We start from the raw sequence: 16,409 nt of genomic DNA on the forward strand, positions 1-16,409 counted from the left end.
CGGAGGTTGCAGTGAGCGGAGAATGTGCCATTGCAAGACTATCAATAAAGAAAGAAAGAGAGGGAGGGAGGGAGGGAGGAAGGAAGGAAGGAATGAACTGATCAGGTTGTGAGAAGCATTATCAGGAAATTAAATTTAAGGGACAGTGGGGTGTATGCGTATGATACTTTGGCAGGGAGTGGTTATTGGGGAAGGCTTCTCAAGGAGAACCTCTGAACTGAAACCCAAAGGATGAGAAGAAGCCAGCATGCTGAGATCTTGGGGAAAAGGTTCCAGCCAGAGGGAACAGTCACTGCAAAGGCTGCTCAGGCCCTAGAAAGAAGACACAGGTGGCTGGAGTGGTGGGAACAAGAGGGAAGTGAATGGAAATGGGTCAAAGAGGTTCGCTGTGAGTCTCTGCAAATTCTAGTAGGGAACAGGAAGCCACTGGAAGATTTTCAAGTGGAAAACACAATCATATTTGTTTCCAAAATCTCATTCTGGCTATTATATGGAAAGCGGCTGTTTCACATGTGTGTTCAAGGTCCCAGCTCAGTTTTTCTACCTGGCAGCATGTTCCCAATTCACAGGCATAAAAAGATTGAACCTCTTCTTGACCAATGCTGACTAGTAACTCACTGGCCCTTCTCCTACAATTATCTGGAAATTATTTCAAAATTAAGATTTAAAAATATAATTATTGGCTGGGCGTGGTGGCTCATGCCTGTCATCCCAGCACTTTGGGAGGCCAAGGCAGGCAGATCACCTGAGGTTGGGAGTTTGAGACCAACCTAACCAACATGGAGAAACCCTGTCTCTACCAAAAATACAAAATTAGCCAGGCGTGGTGGCACATGCCTATAATCCCAGCTACTCAGGAGGCTGAGGCAGGAGAACTGCTTGAACCCAGGAGGTGGGAAGTTGCGGTGAGCCGAGATTGCGCCATTGCACTCTAGCCTGGACAGCAAGAGCGAAACTCTATCTCAAAAACAAAAAAACATAATTATTGTTAATTTTTTAAAAATTGCATTCAGCTGTGCATGATGGCTCATGCCTATAATCCCCCCACTTTGAGAGGCTAAGGTGGGAAGATCACTTGAGCCCAGGAGTTCAAGACCAGCCTGGGCAACATAGTGAGACCCTGTCTTTACAAAAAATAAAAAATTAGCCATGCATGGTGGTATGTGCCTGTGGTCATAGCTACTTGGGAGGCTGAGGTGGGAGGATCACTTGAGCCCGGGAGGTTGAGGTTGCAGTGAGCTGTGATGGTGCCACTGCACTCTAGCCTGGGTGGCAGAATGAGACCCTGCCAAAAAAAAAAAAGAAAGAAAAGAAAAGAAAAGAATTCCACTCAGCACTTTAATGGGTCAGAATAATTTTCTAAAAAGTATTCATTTTTAAAATATGCACCATGTACTTTCAAAAAGCATTTGAAGCCTTTGGAATAAAGCCCACAAGCAACAGAACAACTTAAAAGTTCCCTCTGGGAAGATGTTTGTAATATACTGGAATACATGTTACAATATCAGTTTGGAAGAGAAATATTAACATGAAAGAATCTCAAAAGCCTAATTTACTCTAAGGGTTGAGTTTAGCTGCACACACAGCCTCATCATGAGCTAAGTCCTCATAATGCGTTCATTTTTATCCACATTTATATTTATCTTGCTCCGTCCCCTCCCTGGCCCTTCAGAGAGCCACCGCTTGCCTCATTTTGCTGCTCAATGGCACCCCCATCAGAGACTGAGCAGAAACGAAAGACTGGAAAGCCTCGAAATGCTCCTGGTTTGGCAGTTCCAGTTCTGTGTGCATGTCTTTGTGAGACGTGTGGTGTCTATGTGTGTTGGAAGGCAGAGGGGAATTCCTGGGTTAAAGTGATGCTTAAATTTTATTTATCCATTCTTCTATACTTCTACAGTGTAGAATCTACACACACATTCTCATTCTCTCTCTCTCTCTCTGTCTCCCCTGTGTGGTCAGCAAAGCACTCAGACCCACAATGTGTAATAGGAAAATCTTAAAATTAGATGAAGAGTCTAATTTCTGTGTTCAATTTCTTCATACAGCACTCCTTTGTGCTGTAATTCTGCCAGTGAGAATCCCATTCTTTAAGCTTTTCACAAGGTGAGATGTAAAACTGTCAGACATCTCACAGCTAAAGTTCAAAACAAAAAGCAAAAAGTGCAAGAAGAACAATTGGTGAAACTTTTCATTCTTCCAGCTGGGTGGATTTTAAAAGGCCTTTTTATGATTGTCTGATTAAAGTTGATTGTCAGCTACAAAAATTTGTTATTATAGCGTTTTAAAAATTTAGAAAAACAAAAGCACTCCAATTTTTAAGTATTTAACACAAACCTATTGTTCCCATTACTTTCTCCATAGTTCTCACCACATTCACTACCTCTAAGACTATTCATGGCCAGCTCTCACTGGTAACAACATACAACAGATTTGCAGCAGATTATTAAAAATGGGCCTGGCAGAAATGCTGAGGAATTTTTGAAGGTTTGGTGGGGTGGGGGGGTGGGGGGGGGGCAGTGGAGAACAGAACTGCTTTAGTTCTTTGCCTGGTTTTTGGCTCTTAAAGTTTGTTTCAAATTGCTATGTTGCCCCAAATTATAAATTGCCTATGTAATTTAACGTGCAAAAAGTGGGTGCATTGTTTAAGAATTTTTCATTTGAGTAAATGAGCTTTCAAAGGAAAATCCTAAAGGAAAAACTTTTAAGTAACTTACCTGACTATAAATTGAGCTTTCCAGGTATTCCTAAAAAACATCTTTGACTATAATAGGTGAAGGCTAGTCAAGTGCATTCTCGATCCAAAGAGAGAAAATCTACATGCTGAATGGAAATAGAAACCTTTTAGCTAAGAGAAAATACTTGGAATGTGTTTATTTAGCATTTTTCCCCTTTCTTTTTCTTTTGGGTAAAGCCTGGTAAGTTTATTCCAGCCTCCTCAAGAAGTGCATCAGCGATCAAACTTGAAATCTGTTCATCACTCACTCCCCAAATAAGCTGTTCAAGCATAATGAAACCGGCCTTCCTTGCCTCCACTTATCAATCCAGCATCTTGTATTAAAATGCCTGGAACAAGCTGGGCCCGGTGGCTCACGACTGTAATCCCAGAACTTTGGGAGGCCAAGGCGGGCAGATCACGAGGTCAAGAGACCGAGACCATCCTGGCCAACATGGTGAAACCCCGTCTCTACTAAAAATACAAAAATTAGCCTGACGTGGTAGCGCGAGTCTATAGTCTCAGCTACTCGGGAGGCTGAGGCAAGAGAATCGCTTGAACCCGGGAGGCGGAGATTGCAGTGAGCCAAGATCGCGCCGCTGCACTCCAGCCTGGCGACAGAGCGAGACTCGGTCTCAAAAATAAATAAATAAATAAATAGCAAGCCTGTAACAACACTTGGCTGCATCCAGATAAACGTAAACGCTGCCGAGCACTGTAAGTTCTGTTCTGCCATAACAGGAGTGAAAAGAATGCTCCCCTTTTCCCACACTCTCTGGGTGCCCCTAAAAAGGGATACTAATAATGCCCTTAAGGGCTCATTGGGAGCAGCCAGGACTGCCGTCCCTCCCTGGCCAGACGCTCGGCCTTGGTCTATCGCGGCTCCCGGACTGCGACTCCGACTCCCGCAGCCCGTTCGTTCGCCCCGCGCCGGTCCCTCGGAACTCCGGCCAGAGCGGGGCCCCACCATGCAACTCTAGTGGAAAGTTCTCGTCGCATTCCAGACCAGACCTGCTACCTACGTTCCACTCGCAGGAACTTCGGGACTTGCAGCGCGCCCGGCAGAGCTCGATTTCCTCCTCCGCGATGAAGAGGGGAGGCTGCAACGCCGACCCCGACCCGGCTTCACCACGATGCGCACCCACAAGCCGGGCTGGGTGCCCTCGGGACGCTTGAGGCACCGCGGTCAGTGGACCGTAGGTTCGCCTACGCCCCCTTCTCTGGCACCGCAGTGGGTGGAGGGTGTTTGCAAACTTGTCCAGCAGCTAGGCGCGCTCCTGTGGACGCGCTCCCCCCCCTGAGCCCCCTGCTTCCTCCTGGGAGCCCCCACCCCCTCGCCTGGTCCCCAGCCGGGCGCACTCACCTCTACTCCAGAGCGCGGGGAGGAAGAGGCCCAGCAGCAGCGGCAGCGGGGCCGGCCCCATCCCGGGGCTGCGGATCTGTAATTTCTTTCCGGACGGATGGACAGATGGACGTCCCGAACCTGCTCTGTCGCCAGCCAAGCGCGCCAGCGAAGCTCCCTGTCCAGGCGGCCCCGGCAGTGAGTGCCGAGCGGCGGAGCCAAGCGGCCGGCGGGAGGCGCCGAGGGCTGGAAGGGACGGGCCGGGGGCCGAGCCGAGGCCGACCCGGGCTGGAGGAGAGGAGCGGGCACGGGGGCGACTCCCGGCGGGCCCAGCAGGTTGGGGTGGGAGGGGGCGGGAGGACGAGGGGGAGGAGGGGCGTAAAGGGGAAAGGGAGGGGGTTAGAGAGGAGGGGCGGGCCGAAGGCCACCGCTGGGCGGACGGCGGGGAAGGGGGCGGAGAGGAAGGAGAGGGGGCTGAGAAACCCGGAGGGAGCTGGAAAGAGAAGTGAAGGGGAGGGGTGGACTGGAGGTCCACAGGAGAGACGGCTCTGGCCGCTGCGCGGGTCCGGAGCCCCACACGTGTGGGTGGGAGATAGGGAAGGACAGAAGCTGGGGGAGGAGTAGAGGATGCCCGAGGCAGCCCCGAGACCCAAGAGGAGGGTCCAGAGGCGCCCCCGCATTCCAGGCTTGGCTGACACAGAAAACCCTGGCAGCGCCGCTCCCAGAGGCCAAGGCCACGGCGGCAGCGCTCCCTGCCGAGGGCTCCTCCACATCCATTCCGCTCGCCGCCCAGCGCCTCCTGGGTACCGGGCCCGAGGTGCGCGACACGGCCCTGACATCGAGGAGCTCACCGCCCCGGGGGGAGGGGTTCCTGGGGAAGGACGCTTTGCCGTGGCTCCGTGACAAGCCAGAGAGAGGCGACACTCAAGGAGGGAGATGAACGTGAATGACAAAGTGCAGAGCAGGAGTGGGAAGAGGGGGAACCACAGCACGTTACTCTCATGGACCTCCACAAGGTGTGCACGGTCCAAGAGGCAGTAGCAGAGAGTGAATCGTAAGAGAAATGTAACTACTTACACTAATAATGGCAACAGTAACTTAATTTATATACATAGTTTCTTAAAGGTAACACTTTTAGAATGAATGTATTTTAATGTGGTCCCTTTAACAACATAACATGAGCCAAATCATGTCCCTCTGCTCAAATCTCCCCAAACCTATCAGTGGTTCCTGCTGTCTCTGCCCAAGCCAAGGTTCTGCAGTGGTCTAGGAGGTTCTATGTGACCTGGTCCCCTTTCCTCTTTGGCCTCATCTCCTTACGCCTCTTCCACTTACGTTGGTCTCACCAAGCGGTCCCTTGACCCCTACACTGGCTGGACATTTCCCGTAGATTTGGCTATGGGAAGGAGACAAGCAGCCCAGATGGGTATAGACAGGTTATTACTTACACCAACAGCAAAAGCAAAATCAGTGTGGTGTCAGCTCCATGCATCCTTAGGCCCACAGGATAACACCAAACTGGAAGGGTCAGTGTTATCCTATGGGTCTACATGATTTAACAAAAATAAATAAATAAATAAATAAATAAATAAATAAATAAATAAGACAACATGAGCCCTGCCGCTGAGTAGCGAAGTCTAAATTACACCAAGCAGTTTTATAGACTTCACAGGAGCCTGCTGCTGTATGCTTGGAGGGAAGCGGGCTGGGAGGTGGAGGGAGGGTTATGGAAAGTCCTGCAGTCAACTGAAACGTTGGAGAAGGAAGAGAAATGGCCTTGCAGCAGTCTCCTGTGAGGTAGGGATAGGAAACTGCCTAACAGTGGCTCCTCACCAGGCTTACCTATCCCTGCTTTAGGGGAAATCACAGGGCAGTCCAACAAGACTTGGGTCAGACCATGATCATACCTTGCCTACATGGCCTTGAGAGATGTGTAAGATTGCCAAGGACACCTCAGCAGAGCTGTTCTCCTGCAATTTCCTTGCTATTGCTCACATATACCAAGCACTCCTCCACTGAAAGGTTTTGCACTGGCTGTTCCCTCTGCCTGAAATGCTCTTCCCCTAGACACACAGCTTCCCAGTTGGCTCTCCTCCAAATCAGCTCAAATCTCACTTTCTTGTTGAGGCCTGCCTTGCACAATACTCTACAGCTATCTACCGGTGTTTGATATACCACCCCAAACATAGTGGGAGTAAAATATCAGCCATTTTATTAGATTCCTGAATTCTGTGGATTGGAGATTTGGACAGAGCACAGGGGAAATAGGTTGTCTTTGCTCCTCAGTATCTGCCCGGGACCTTAGGCTCAAATGGTTGGGGATTAGAATCATGTAAAGTAAATTATAGCCTGCAGGCCTATGGCTTCTTTTTGCAAATAATTGTTATCAAAACACAGTCATTCATGTTGGTAATTGTGATAGAGGTTATGTGGCCCACAAAGCCATGCAATCTGGCCCTTTAGAAAAAAGTTGGCTAACCCCGATCTCAAGGCTCATTCACTCACATAGCTGCCATCTGCACTGGGATGACTTGGGCACTAGGGCTGCAGAATAACAGGAGCACCTAAATGAGGCTTCTCCATGGTGGCCTTGGAGTAGCTGGAAGTCTTGCGCGGCAACTCAGGACTCCAAGAGCAAGCGTTCCAGTAAACAAGGAGGAAGCTTCATGGCCTTTTATGTCCTAGCCTCGGAGGTCACATAACTCCACCCTACTCTCTTGATGGAAGCAGTCACAACCCCACCCTCATGGGGAGGAGCCATAGAGGTTCAAGCCCAACCTCTTGAAGATAGAAGTGTCAAAGAAGTTGCAATTGTGCTTTTAAAAATCCACAAAAAAGGCCGGGCACGGTGGCTCACGCCTGTAGTCCCAGTACTTTGGGAGGCCGAGGTGGGCGGATCATGAGGTCAGGAGATCGAGACCATCCTGGCTAACAAGGTGAAACCCCGTCCCTACTAAAACTACAACACAAAAAAATAGCCGGGCGTGGTGGCGGGTGCCTGTAGTCCCAGCTACTCGGGAGGCTGAGGCAGGAGAATGTCTTGAACCTTGGAGGCGGAGCTTGCAGTGAGCCGAGATCATGCCACTGAACTCCAGCCTGGGCAGACAGAGTGAGACTCTGACTCAAAAAAAAAAAAAATAAAGGCCGGGCGCGGTGGCTCACGCCTGTAATCCCAGCACTTTGGGAGGCCGAGGCGGGCGGATCACAAGGTCAGGAGATCGAGACCATCCTGGCTAACACGGTGAAACCCCGTCTCTGCTAAAAATATAAAAAAATTAGCCGGGCGTGGTGGCGGACGCCTGTAGTCCCAGCTACTCGGAGAGGCTGAGGCAGGAGAATGGCGTGAACCCGGGAGGCGGAGCTTGCAGTGAGCCGAGATCGCGCCACTGCACTCCAGCCTGGGTGACAGAGCGAGACTCCGTCTCAAAAAAAAAAAAAAAAAAAAAAAAAAAAAAAAAAAAAAAAAATAAAATAAAATAAAATAAATCCGCAAATGCCAAAACTTAGCTAAACTGTGGGATGTCAGCTCTACAATGTTAATTTTGTACTTGTTGTGCATCCAGATGATATTGCAATTTAATGTCCTAATTATTCAAGTGATCAGACTACGTGTAGGAAAATACGAGCAACAAACAAACAAACAAAAAACAACCCCGACCCCATATTACATAACTAGTTCCAAGGCTGTTGTGCAACTTCAACAAGAAGACACTTACCTGGAACCCATTCTCCAATGCCCACTGTGTCTCCTGTGTCAGCTAAGACTCTGTGTTACAAGTAGGAGCCCCTACTGTTTAATACCTAAGAAAAAGAGAGAATGTTAAAGGCCTGCAGCAGTGTTCGTCTAAGGGCTAGGGAAGATCACCCCCACTGATTCAAGTGTGAAAGAGCTGTAACCAAGGTAAAGTGGCATTGTGGTCACAATCTATGTGTCAAACATGTTCAACACATCAGTGACAGGACTTGAGGCTTCCAATTGAAGGACCCATAGGAGCGTGCCAGGCCATACACAAATGAAATGTGTGAAGACATAGTCCTCAATGACCCTATGTCTAAACCCACACCTTGCTTTTCTTTGTCCTCTTACCCCTGTCCCCTACCCCTTTCAGCTCTGTCTACAGCTATACCTGTAATTTATTTCCCCCTCCTGCCTCTAGTCCACCATGTAGACCCCCCAGTTCACCTCCCTCAGAAATCTTCTATGCCATCAGCTGGGTACAGTGGCTCACACCTGTAATCCCAATTCTTTGGGGGGCCAAGGTGGGCAGATTACTTGAGGTCAGGAGTTCGAGACCAGCCTGGTCAACATGGTGAAACACTGTCTCTACTAAAAATATAAAAATTATCTGGGTGTGGTGGCGCATGCCTGTAATCCCAGCTGAGGCAGGAGAATTGTTTGAACCTGGGAGGCAGAGGTTGCAGTGAGCCAAGATGGTGCCACTGCACTCCAGCCTGGGCAACAGAGAGAAAGACTCCGTCTCAAAAAAAAAAAAAAGCAATCTTCGGACCACTTTGGCACTTTGGACCACTTTGGCACTCACTCACCCAGCAGCTAGCATCCATACCACAATACTCTAGTAACAGCACCCTGGTTTTCCTCTGGTGAACCATGCCTCCCACACTCACCTCCCTGTCCCTGGGCCTGGATGTGAGATTCTCTTTGCTGTCTTAAGACCATTATCTGTCCCTACTCTCTAAAGTCTCTGGCTTTGACTCTGACGTCATTAGATTAGACCAGCCCTGCTTGCTGCAGCCATGTAGAGACTCCCGAGTCTCTCCTAATTCTCTGAAGATGCAGTGCCTGCATCACGGTCACTCCCTTTACACTATCCTTGCCATAACTTTTGGTAGTTTCAGTAAGTACTTTATAAATGATATTTCAACACCACAGCTTCTAAACCACTTGACCTCTTGTCCTCCATTCAGTATTCTGAGCAATATATTAGAAATGTAAGTGCCAAGTTCTTAAAATTTGCTGGATATCTGGAATGGTGCCCATAAGAAAGTCAACTCATAATGCCAAAAATCTTGAGGGAAGTATAAGCATCTTGTAGTTTCTTGCATGACACAGACAGTGCGTGGAAGAGACCCCATTCAGTGTGCTGAACAACATAATGGGAGTATAGGTTTATGGCCTTTGGGGGCATATATTTTAGGTAATGTAAACCATTTGAAATATTGAATCAAACACACATATACAAGTGCAGTCATATAATTGCCTTTTTTTTTTGGAGACCGAGTCTTGCTCTGTCACCAGGCTATTGTGCAGTGGTGTGATCTTGGCTCACTGCAACCTCTGCCTCCCAGGTTCAAGCGATTCTCCTGCCTCAACCTCCCGAGTAGCTGGGACTATAGGTGTGTGTCACCACACCCAGCTAATTTTTGTATTTTTAGTAGAGACGTGGTTTCACCATGTTGGCCAGGATGGCCTCCATCTCTTGACCTCATGATCCACCTGCCTCAGCCTCCCAAAGTGCTGGGATTACAGGCGTGAGCCACTGCGCCTGGCCAGTTGTGTAATCGTTAAGTGGAAGTTAATGGTTTCACTGCTAAAAAATTACTGACCAGATCCAACATCTAGAGTTTGTTACAGCAAGAGGACACAATATAGCAAAAAGCAGTAAAGAATAAGCATCTCAGTCAAAGGCTATTCATGGCCAGATAGGCCAGGTGCCAGCTCCTTTGTCCTAATTTCTGTAAGGAACATGGCAGGATGCACTTTCTCTGTTGGATCAAAAACCATTGATGTGTGCAGGGAACACCTCGGAAACAGGGGGGTCCAAAATGGAGTCTCAGCTGGGGATTTTTATATTTTGCTGGTCATAGGCATAGTCTTAAGGCATAACCAGCCTCAACAGCAGAGCCCTGTGGCAGGGGGTGGAGGGGTCTCACTGAGATCAGGTGCAAATCATTTATCTCATTGTTTTCGAAAAGCAAAGTTGACGCTAGTACAAGTTTCCCTGAAGCTCCTCAGACTGATGGTTAAAAAGCAACATTATTAATCAATATGCTTCATGCTCTTGGCCAGGGGTCATTGCCACGCAGGAACTTCAAAACAGTGCAAGCTAATTTCAGGTCTGCTGGAATTAACCCTCACAGTACAATAGCTTTTATAGTTGTTGTAAAGTGAAATGGTACAAGTAAAACACTTCTTTCAGCACAGTGAACACGATAGTGGAATAAAGTATTTCCTTTAGTGGTTTCTTGGAGTGTCTTTCAAGATAATCCATCCAATAGGCTGAAAAACTCATTGGAAGTAAAATCTCACTCTCATCCCGTTGGAAATGGGGCAGTACCATTTAAAGATGCTCCTCATTGTGTTGAGCAAGGTACAGAAGGCCAATTGTTGAGCTTTTATAGTTGATGGGTAAGTGATAACCCATTTAGCATCCTCGAAGAGGCATGAGAAGTGTATCTAAGTGTTACAGTTTGTTAGAAAAATGAGCTAGGGCCAGGTGCGGTGGCTTACGCCTGTAATCCCAGCAGTTTAGGAGGCCAAGGCGGGCAGATCATGAGGTCAGGGGATGGAGACCATCCTGGCTAGCGTGGCGAAACCCCATCTCCACTAAAAATACCAAAAACATTAGCCAGGTGTGGTGGCACATGCCTGTAGTCCCAGCTATTCAAGAGGCTGAGACAGGAGAATTGCTTGAACCTGGGAAGCGAAGGTTTCAGTGAGCCGAGATGGCACCACTGCACTCTAGCCAGGGCAACGGAGTGAGACTCCATCTCAAAAAAAAAAGGAAAAAGAAAAAAAAGAAAAATGAGCTAGTGGGCTAGGCATGGTGGCTAATGCCTGTAATCCCACCACTTTGGGAGGCCAAGGAGGGCAGATCACCTGAGGTCAGGAGTTAGAGACCAGCCTGGCTAACATGGTGAAACCCTGTCTCTACTAAAAAAAATAAAAAAATTAGCCAGGCGTCGTAGTGCATGCCTGTAGTCCTAGCTACTCGGGAGGCTGAGGCAGGAGAATCACTTGAACCTGGGAGGTGAGGTTGCAGTGGGCTGAGATAGCACCACTGGACTCCATCCTGGACCACAGAGCAAGACACTATCTCAAAAAAAAAGAAAAAAAAAAAAAAAGAGATAGTGTATTTTTTCACTGTGCTGAGAAGTACAATGGAAGCTGCCTTGTCTAGCACTTGTGTCTGTTATGGAATTGAGAGTTCTGTTATGATACTTCCTTTAACATGCTCAACCACATACTAGGAGGCCAAGAGCCCAGTTTTTGAAATTGTTAGGGTGTAATGATGGAGAACCTAGGACATTTCATTCCATGTGCTGAACAACAGACTGGAAATACTAGTATCCAGCTTATGTAATTTGTTGGGCGGAGGTTGGGGAAGCAAATTCAGGTTGTGTGTTTAAAAGGCTCAAATCACCACAGTCAACTGCATATGGGAAGTACAATTATTAGAGCATGTAGGGACTGCATTTCGAGAGGTGAACAATAAAGTGGAAGGATCAGTGTCTAGCCCTTATAGCTTTTGGAAACTTGAGATAGTATAGGTATGAAACTCCTTTCACTATGCTGAACAATATCCATGATGTGCAAATGTCTAAACGTTAGGGTTCACTGGGGCATTGAAATGATGCTTAGAGGGGTCTCAAGTAAGCATAAAGCCATACTGGAAATACAAAGTCTAGCACTTGAAGATTGAGGGAAAGTGAGATGGTGGATGTAGGCTGGGCACAGTGGCTCATGCCTGTAATCCTAGCACTATGGGAGGCTGAGGCAGGCAGATGCTTGAGCCCAGGAGTTTGAGACCAGCCCAGGCAACATGGTGAAACTCCGTCTCTACAAAAAATACAAAAATTAGCCAGGTATGGTGGTGCATACCTGTGGTCCCAGCTACTCAGGAGGCTGAGGTGGGAGGATCGCTTGAGCCCAGGAGGTCGAGGTTGCAGTGAGCCAAGATTGTGCCACTGTACTCCAACCTGGGTAATAAAGTGAGACTCTGTCTTTAAAAAAAAAAAAAAAGAGAGAGAGATGGCTGCTGAGACCAGCTCGGTCGTGGAGACCACAACCCAGTGGGGCTAGAGGAATTAAAGACACACACACAGAAATATAGGGTGTGGAGTGGGAAATCAGGGGTCTCACAGCCTTCAGAGCTGAGAGCCCCTAACAGAGTTTGACCCACATATTTATTGACAGCAAGCCAATGATAAGCATTATTTCTATAGATTATAGATTAACTGAAAGTATTCCTTATGGGAAACAAAGGGATGCCTCGAAATAAAGGGATGGGCTCTGGCTACTTATCTGCAGCATGAACATGTCCTTAAGGCACAGATAGCTCATGCTATTGTTTGTGGTTTAAGTAAGTGGTTTTCTGCCCTGGGTGGGTCAGGTGTTCCTTGCCCTCATTCCGGTAAACAGACAACCTTCCAGCGTGGGCGTCAAGGCCATCACGAGCATGTCACCTTGCTGCAGAGATTTTGTTTATGGCTAGTTTTGGGGCCAGTTTATGGCCAGATCTTGGTGCCTGTTCCCAATAGATGGCAGATGTAGAAGACTCCATTCAGCATGCTGAAGAACATACCAGAAGCACAGAGGTCTAAGTTTTGTAGTTTATTGGGAAACTGCACTTATAATTTATTGGGAAACCACATAATGCCTGTAAGCAACTCCATTTAGCTTCTTGAGCAAAATACAGTAGTCTAAGTGCTTTGTCTTTGTAGTTTTCGAGGAATTGAGATGGCGCATACAAAAGGATTCCATTCTATCTGCCAAAGCCATCTTGGAAATAGGTTTCTTCTTCTTATAGTTTGTTGGAGAAATGGAGATGGTACATCTAAGAGATTCCATTTGCTGCACAACACGCTGAAATTAGAGGTGTGGCTCTTGTCATTTCCTGGGAATGGCTGGTGATTTGGTGAACTGTCAGGTGGTAGACAACAGGAAATCAACTGTTAATAATTTTTTTTTTTTTTTGAGACAGAGTCTTGCTCTGCCCAGGCTGGAGTGCAGTGGCAAGATCTCAGCTCACTGCAACCTCTGCCACGTGGGTTCAAGCGATACTCCTGTCTCAGTCTCCCGAGTAGCTGGGACTACAGGCACGAGCCACTATGTCCGGTTAAATTTTTAGTAGAGGCCGGGCGCGGTGGCTCACGCCTGTAATCCCAGCACTTTGGGAGGCCGAGGCGGGCGGATCACGAGGTCAGGAGATCGAGACCATCCTGGCTAACAAGGTGAAACCCCATCTCTACTAAAAATACAAAAATTAGCCGGGCGAGGTGGCAGGCGCCTGTAGTCCCAGCTACGCGGGAGGCTGAGGCAGGAGAATGGCGTGAACCCCGGGGGGCGGAGCCTGCAGTGAGCCGAGATCGCGCCACTGCACTCCAGCCTGGGTGAAAGAGCGAGACTCCGTCTAAAAAAAAAAAAAAAAAAAAAAAATTTTTAGTAGAGATGGGGTTTCACCATGTTGGCTAGGCTGGTCTCGAACTCCTAAGGTCTCGAACTCCTAATCTCTGGTGATCTGCCACCTCGGTCTCCCAAAATGCTGGGATTACAGGCATGAGCCAATGCACTGAGCTCAATAATGATTTTTTTTTTTTTTTTTTTTTTTGGAGACGGAGTCTCCTCTGTCACCCAGGCTGGAGTGCAGTGGTGCGATCTTGGCTCACTGCAAGCTCCTGGCATTCTTTATGGTTATTTGTCTTGTTTGCTTGCCACTAGGAGCACAATTATGTCAAAGAAAAAAAGAAAGGAGAAAAGGAAGGCAGGAAGGAAGGGAGGAAGGGGAAAAAATTAAAAAAAAAATGTGTGTGCATGATGGAGCTGCTGCTAGATTGGTGAGTTTTTGAGTTCTGAATTTCCTTTGGACCTGTGGCTGAAGTTGTAAAACCTAAGCTTGTGGCTGTTTTTGTGTGTAAAAATTAAAAATAAAAAGCCTTTTCCCTTCCTCATAAAAGCAAGGTATAGTAATTAATCTTTTATAATAGCTTGTTTGTAACTCTTTCTGTGTGTTTCTCAACTTTTGGAGATAGATAGGTCACAAACCTATATGTGCCATCTAAGGGTATCTAGTGTAGACACACAGAATTTTTTTTTTTTTTTTTTGAGACGAAGTCTCGCTCTTGTCCCCCAGGCTAGAGTGCAATGGCACCATCTCGGCTCACTGCAACCTCTGCCTCCTGGGTTCAAGCAATTCTCCTGCCTCAGCCTCCTGAGTAGCTGGGATTACAGGCGCCTGCCACCGTGCCTGGCTAATTTTTTTTTTTTTTTTTTTTTTTTTTTGTATTTTTAGTAGAGACGGGGGTTTCACCATGTTGGCCAGGCTGGTCTCAAACTCCTGACCTCAGGTGATCCACCCGCCTTGGCCTCCCAAAGTGCTGGGATTACAGGTGTGAGCCACCGTGCCCAGCCTTTTTTTTTTTTTTAGTCACAGTTCTTAACTTCCATAAATACCTAAAAGGGGAAAATAAATGTGAGAATATGAAAGAGAGGTTAATAAATAGCCAAATATGTCAACCATTGAAAGGACACCTATTTTTTTTAAGATTAAACCACTGATTTGCAACTTTTATTAAAATAAATGTCATTTGTTAAAAACGAGGTTAATTTTGTAACTTGATCTCAACTTGTTTTTTTAGTAGCAGTTAAATTTTTACATAAAACATTGCAAAACTTCAACTAAAGGCTGGGCGCGGTGGCTCACGCCTGTAATCTCAGCACTTTGGGAGGCTGAGATGGGCAGATCACGAGATCAGGAGATCAAGACCATCCTGGCTAATACGGTGAAACCCCGTCTCTACTAAAAATACAAAAAATTAGCCAGGCGTGGTGGTGGGTACCTGTAGTCCCAGCTACTTGGGAGGCTGAGGCAGGAGAATGCGTGAACCCGGGAGGTGGTGCTTGCAGTGAGCTGAGATCACGCCACTGCACTCCAGCCTGGGCGACAGAGCGAGACTCTGTCTCAAAACAAAACAAAACAAAAAAAACTTCAACTAAAGAACAAATAAAACATTCAGACACAAGTTGACACTTTAAAAATTCTATCAACTTCAACAAATAATGAGGTCAGAATACATTTTCCATTTAAAACATTTTTAATACATCTTCTGTACGGCACAGATAGCTTCTAGTGGGAATTAGTGTATAGTCTGTTCTTGATGAAGACAACACTAGACAGATGTTGCCTGATGTCTGCATAATGCTGAATGTGACAAAACCAGCGAGACACATTAAGATATTTCTTCTTTTTTTGAACTGTCAGGTCAACTATAAAGCGATGAAGTCCATAGTACAATAGGATATCTGCAAAGGTAGTTATATCCTGTAAGGTAGACTTTATCTTCAAGATATGAAGTAAGATCCTTCAACAGGGTGTAGGCTGGGCATGGTGGCTCACACCTGTAATCCCAGCACTTTGGGAGGCCGAGGTGGGCGGATCACAAGGTCAGGAGACCGAGACCATCCTGGCTAACATGGTGAAACCCCGTCTCTAATAAAAAAAAATACAAAAAAATTAGCCAGGCGTGGTTGGCGGGCGCCTGTAGTCCCAGCTATTCGGGAGGCTGAGGCAGGAGAATGGCGTGAACCCAGGAGGCAGAGCTTGCAGTGAGCAGAGATAGTGCCACTGCACTCCAGCCTGGGAGACAGAGTGAGACTCCGTCTAAAAAAAAAAAAAAAAACCGTGTGTGGATATCATTTTTACTGGAATGACTCTGTATTGTACCCATTGCTGAACTACTGCTTTTTCTTCTGCAGTACTCCCCAGCAAATATTCTTTGTTAGCTTGCTTGACTAGATGAGCTGCTATAGTAGTCAATCCTGTTATACTTGGACCACTGTTTGTTTGAAGAACCGGAATCTGTCACTCGCCCTGAGCACTTTATTTATTATTGCCCTTACTCAGTCCCAGGGACTTCTCCAGTAGTGACAACTTGGCAGCTGCCGCCATCTTCTGGCGGTAGTTCCTGGAAGAGACCAACGTTTAACTTTCTGAGAACCTGTCAAACTGTTTTACCAAGCAGCTGCACCATTTTACATTCCCATCAATTATATACAAGGGGCCAAATAACTCCAAATCTTCATAAACACTTGTTATTGTCTGTCTTTTTGATTATAGCTATCCTACTGGGTGTGAAGTGGTTTTGGCTTATATTTCCCTAATGACTAATGATGTTGGTCATCTTTTATCGTCCTTTTTGGCCACTTGTATAATATATTTTTGGAAAAATGTCTGTTCAAATCCTCTGCCCATTTTTAGATTGGGTTGTCTTTTTATGTCGAGTCGTAAGACTTCTTCACATATTCTGGATAACAGACTCTTATCAGATTATTTGCAAATCTTTTCTCCCATTCTGTGAGTTGTCTTTTCACTTTCTTGACAATACCTTTGAAGCACA

The 16,409-nt window shown here is 46.8% G+C and overlaps 1 protein-coding gene and 1 pseudogene across 4 annotated transcripts in view; both read right to left on the reverse strand.

The window, feature by feature from the left end:
• The window catches only part of MERTK (MER proto-oncogene, tyrosine kinase), a 134,424-nt gene extending 129,574 nt beyond the window's left edge, over positions 1-4,850 (reverse strand). Inside the window, exon 1 of one of the 4 annotated variants that reach the window (XM_055243481.2) lies at positions 4,077-4,850. In XM_055243481.2, coding sequence (XP_055099456.1) covers positions 4,077-4,137 — 61 coding nt within the window. In that variant the 5' untranslated portion in view covers positions 4,138-4,850. Of the gene's footprint in view, positions 1-2,714; positions 3,247-3,735; positions 3,806-4,076 lie in introns of those variants that run through there. The other 3 variants (XM_063616644.1, XM_055243483.2, XM_055243482.2) reach the window with 3 other exon arrangements.
• Positions 4,851-15,091: 10,241 nt separating this feature from the next.
• Positions 15,092-16,037, reverse strand: LOC129463062 (eukaryotic translation elongation factor 1 epsilon-1-like; annotated as a pseudogene).
• Between the last annotated feature and the right edge of the window lie 372 nt (positions 16,038-16,409).

This window comes from Symphalangus syndactylus, chromosome 14, assembly GCF_028878055.3.
Source record: "Symphalangus syndactylus isolate Jambi chromosome 14, NHGRI_mSymSyn1-v2.1_pri, whole genome shotgun sequence".
In the NCBI taxonomy this organism is placed as follows: Eukaryota; Metazoa; Chordata; class Mammalia; order Primates; family Hylobatidae; genus Symphalangus; species Symphalangus syndactylus.